Source organism: Lactuca saligna, chromosome 3 (genome assembly GCF_052625555.1).
Source record: "Lactuca saligna cultivar CGN05327 chromosome 3, ASM5262555v1, whole genome shotgun sequence".
Lineage (NCBI taxonomy): Eukaryota > Viridiplantae > Streptophyta > Magnoliopsida > Asterales > Asteraceae > Lactuca > Lactuca saligna.
In genome coordinates, this window is record NC_136419.1 from 30533093 (window position 1) to 30537825 (window position 4733).

General features: G+C 33.0%; 1 protein-coding gene across 1 annotated transcript; it reads left to right on the forward strand.

The window, feature by feature from the left end:
• The first annotated feature begins 210 nt into the window (after positions 1–210).
• Positions 211–1937, forward strand: LOC145034966 (Ubiquinol-cytochrome C reductase iron-sulfur subunit). The gene is made up of 2 exons (XM_078983544.1): positions 211–535; positions 1082–1937. The coding sequence occupies exons 1-2, from the start codon at positions 346–348 to the stop codon at positions 1717–1719; spliced, it is 828 nt and encodes a 275-aa protein (XP_078839670.1). The 5' UTR covers positions 211–345; the 3' UTR covers positions 1720–1937.
• Positions 1938–4733: the final 2796 nt, after the last annotated feature.

Genomic DNA, 4733 nt, shown 5'->3' on the forward strand with positions numbered 1-4733 from the left:
TCTTTTTACGTTTGATTGAATGAGCCAAAAAGAAAAGCAGATGAAATGCATGAGTTTGTTTTAAAGATAAAGAAATTTTAGAGTTAAACAAAAAAGTCAAAATGTACCCAAAAGCGACACCTTCATGGCGGAGGGTATTCTGGTCATTACATGTGAGTCAAGATAGACACATAAATTTAGCTTGAAAAAATTTAAAAATAAAAAATAAAAGCCGTACGATTTATTTCTCCCGTTTATTGCCAAAAACTAGACAATTCCCCTTCCGATCTTCTTCATTGTTCGCATCTTCCCCCTTTTGGAGAAACCCTAAATCGGAATCGTAGAGAAACATCGACATCCAACGACATGTTGCGAGTAGCCGGGAGGAGATGCTCTTCTCTCTCTTCATGGTGGTCGTCTACTCCGGCCTCCTCCGCCATCATCTCTCGCAATCCAATCAACGGTTGTGGCGTTGATTCCACCTCCGATGCCCCCAGATCCGTTTCTCATCCGAATCCCTTATTTTTTAATTCCATATTTCTCCATCATATCAGAGGTCAGTGGTTTGATTTTAACGCTAATTATCATATTATATTCCTCGTTTCCGTTTTTATTTCAATCTATGTGCACGGATTTGATGCTCACGAATTTATATAGATGCACCTTAAGATCTTAGATTTCGTTTCCATGCATCATGCACCAAAGTACGTCATGTGCCCATCCTTGAATTGATATCAGTTAATGTAATCCCTTAGTTAATGATTGACACGTATCCCGTATTAAATTTCATCATGTTCAAGATCATGGACCGATGGTGTATTGCAAATTTCTCACGGTTGTAGATTGGAATTATGCTTAGTATTGATTAATCCAATCATGTTTTTCCTCTGTCTGAGGAATGAGGGATCCTTCTCTTAATTTTTTTCACGCAGTCTAATGCTTTTATCCATTTACACATTTGGTTGCTTGTAATCGGATGCAATTAAACATCTGTTTGTTTCTCTGTTTGATTTTAGATGCGTAAATCTTTTGTTATGAGGCTACTACCACAATATCTTGAATCACGAATTTTGAATATACCCTTTGATTATTCTTGTTACAGGTCTTTCTTCTAGTACAATTGCTCCAACACATGATTTAGGGTTTGAAGTCCCTTCAACAGTTGCAGCCATCAAGAACCCTACATCCAAGATCACATACGATGAACACAACCATGAACGCTACCCTCCAGGTGACCCAAGCAAACGTGCATTTGCATACTTTGTGCTAACAGGTGGCAGGTTTGTTTATGCATCATTAATCCGTCTGTTGGTCCTCAAGTTTGTTCTTAGCATGTCTGCAAGTAAAGACGTTCTTGCCCTTGCTTCCATTGAAGTAGACCTGTCAAGCATCGAACCAGGAACCACTGTGACTGTTAAGTGGCGTGGGAAGCCAGTTTTCATCAGGCGTAGAACAGATGATGACATTAAACTAGCCAACAGTGTTGATGTGAACTCTCTTAGGGACCCACAGGAGGATGCGATTAGGGTTCAGAATCCAGAGTGGCTTATTGTTGTTGGGGTGTGTACTCATTTGGGTTGCATCCCTTTGCCTAATGCTGGTGATTTTGGTGGGTGGTTTTGCCCTTGCCATGGATCACATTATGATATATCCGGAAGAATCCGGAAGGGACCTGCTCCTTATAATTTGGAGGTGCCTACTTATAGCTTCTTGGCTGAGGATAAGTTGCTCATTGGATGAAATGCTGTTTTACTGTTACGGAAATCGAAGAAAGTTTTTGTTTTTGTTATAATTTTTTGTTTTTGTTTGTGTATCAGAATTTTTGAATGTGCTGCTATAGAGTTCTAAATAAGGCAGCATCAGGTGGGTTTTTGTTTATTTGTTGGGAATAATCTATACTGGGTTTAAATTGCCTTTTCCAAGTGACATATATATGTGATTCTTTAATTTTGACTCCATTTTTCAATTTTTTTTTGACCACATTCAGTTCTAAATAGTAAATACCCATTTTGCTTTTGTGGTTTATTGGTGTTTTGACCAGGGCACTTATGTAGTAGTTGAAAAGTTGGTCATCATTGGGTGGCTGATATCTCCATTATATGTTCTTTTGGGAGTAGGGTACACATTATTTTGCTTCCTTTTTGACATTTTGGTCGCCCAATTGGGTTTTTGGGTATTCTTATTTTACGTGTTGTAGTTTAAATTGAAAATGTGGACCTTCTAATTTAAGTCTCAATTTCAGTTCCAGATTTTGAGAATTGGTTGGCTGAACTACGAAACCGGAAATAGTACATGAATAACAGTACATCAGTTAAACTAATATAATGCGTTAATCCAACTTACAAATGATGAAACCATTGTTCCAAACGATTTCTAAAGCCAAAATATCATCAAATTTGCCTTTGCTTCTCTCTCTCTCTCTCTAGTCGTATGTGTGAAAAAGAAGAAACAAACACCTTTTTGTCGAAATTTGATAATCACCCAAATATTGATGTTCACATGACCCCCGTAAACCATTAAGTACACTACCCTTTCTTAAAATCCAACCAAAATGCGTTGTTGTCTTCTTCATCGGGCCTAAACATACTACCCATGCGAACTGGGACAAAGCAAAAAAAAAAAAGGGTGTTTGTCATTATATATATATATATATATATATATATATATATATATATATATATATATATATATATATATATATATATATATATATATATATATATATATATATATATATATATATATATATAGGTTCAGGTTCATTTGAGACCATTCTAATTTTGTGAGACCGTGAGATCAAATCTAAAAATAATTTTAAAATGCAAAACAAATGGAAAAATCCAAAAAAAAAAAAATTTAAATATTATTTTCGGAACTTGAATTAACTAAAAAAAATATAAAAAAAATATAAAAAATTCTGTTTTTTTTTTTTTTGAAAAATACGTGAAATATTCTAAATTTCACGTATTACATAAAAACTAATTAAAGGCTAGCCAAATGAAAAAGAATACAAGAAATTTAACATCATATATCATAAACACCCAAACAATATCCTAATTTTAAAAGAAAAAAAAATTTGAGTTGAAGGTAGACCTAAATCTGCCCTAGTCCTACGGTGGCTTTGCCTTTGCATTGGAAATACAATGCAAAACCCACGGCCTGTATAAAACTTTAAAATGAACTATTTTTTTTTTGTTTCTTTTCATAAATACACGACCAGTATGAAAACTTATGCGTAATTTCATATGACATGGGTAATCTTCGGTCTTCACGACCCAATTCTCTCAAAATTGACACATAAGTTTCCTAACATATTCTCATATTCTCAAGGATACTCCAAGCTTACCATGTCCCTAAAACACACATCAAAATGATCACAAATAATCCGATTCCACAAAATGCTCCATAAATAATGTATAAATTAAAGACCTAAATGCAATATAAATAAATAAAATAGACATGCTAAATAATTCATAAAACATCAACACTTGGTTTATTTTCACCCAAATCATCATCTTTCCAACATGTCCCTCAAAATCATGTTTATTGTTTTTTTTTTAATATATATATATTAGGGGTGTTCGCGGTGCGGTTTGGTGCGGTTTCGAGTCGAAACCGCAAACCACACCGCATGTGCGGTTTGAAATTTTAGAAAACCGCAAACCGCACCGCGAAGGTTCTAAACCGCGTTATGTGGTGCGGTTTGGTGCGGGCGGTTTGTGCGGTTTTTTGCGGTTTATGCGGTTTGAAAAAGGATATGTATTTTTAATATTATGTACATAAAATTTATACATAAATATATTACTTATAGAATCAAGATAAGTTGGTTTTGCCAATGTTTTAACAATACTAGTCATTGTTACATTAGACAATCAGATAAATAATCTATCTCAAATTTGTTTACAAAAATTGAAATTGGTGATATCAAAATTCATTAGTAATAAAACCAAATTCGTATCTTCTGTGTAATTTTTATGTGCTTGTATTATATATATATATATATATATATATATATATATATATATATATATATATATATGCGGTGCGGTTTGAACCGCATTGTTATAATTGAAAACCACAAACCGCACTGCATAATGCGGTTTAACAAAATTTCAAACCGCAAACCGCACCATACTAGTTCTAAACCGCATTAGGCGGTGCAGTTTGGTGCGGTGTGGGCGGTTTATGCGGTTTGTGCGGGTTTGGTGCACACCCCTAATATATATATATATATATATATATATATATATATATATATATATATATATATATATATATATATATATATATATATATATATTAAATATCAATCATTGATATTAAATCTTAACATAAACACTTATATTAGGATCACAACTTATGCATAAGATTATTTAGTGAAAAACAAAATACATTACTTAATATAAGGAATTATAAAGAAATGTAGGCAAAGATTCTTAATAAACGAACCTAGGCTCAGCAAATAATATATTTTGGATAAAATTGCAAAAATGATCCATGTGGTTGGTAAATTTATGTGTTTTTGGTCCAAAACAAAATGTTGGTGCACCACTGGTCCGATTTTATATACCTTGTGTGGTTTTGGTTCCTATGGTTGTATTTTCTTGTGTTTTTGGTCCACATCCCACCTAAAATGACTAGTATGCCCCTTAAATAATTATATATATATATATATATATATATATATATATATATATATATTATTCTTATAAAAAATGAAAAACAAAAACAAAAACAAAATAAACCCACCACAT

What these genes read in the sequence shown, in the direction of transcription:
- LOC145034966 (XM_078983544.1), top strand. Translation starts at nt 346, where the DNA reads ATGTTGCGAGTAGCCGGGAGGAGATGCTCTTCTCTCTCTTCATGGTGG. An exon ending in ATTTCTCCATCATATCAGAG is followed by an intron (nt 536 to 1,081) that starts GTCAGTGGTTTG and finishes TTCTTGTTACAG; the next exon opens with GTCTTTCTTCTAGTACAATT.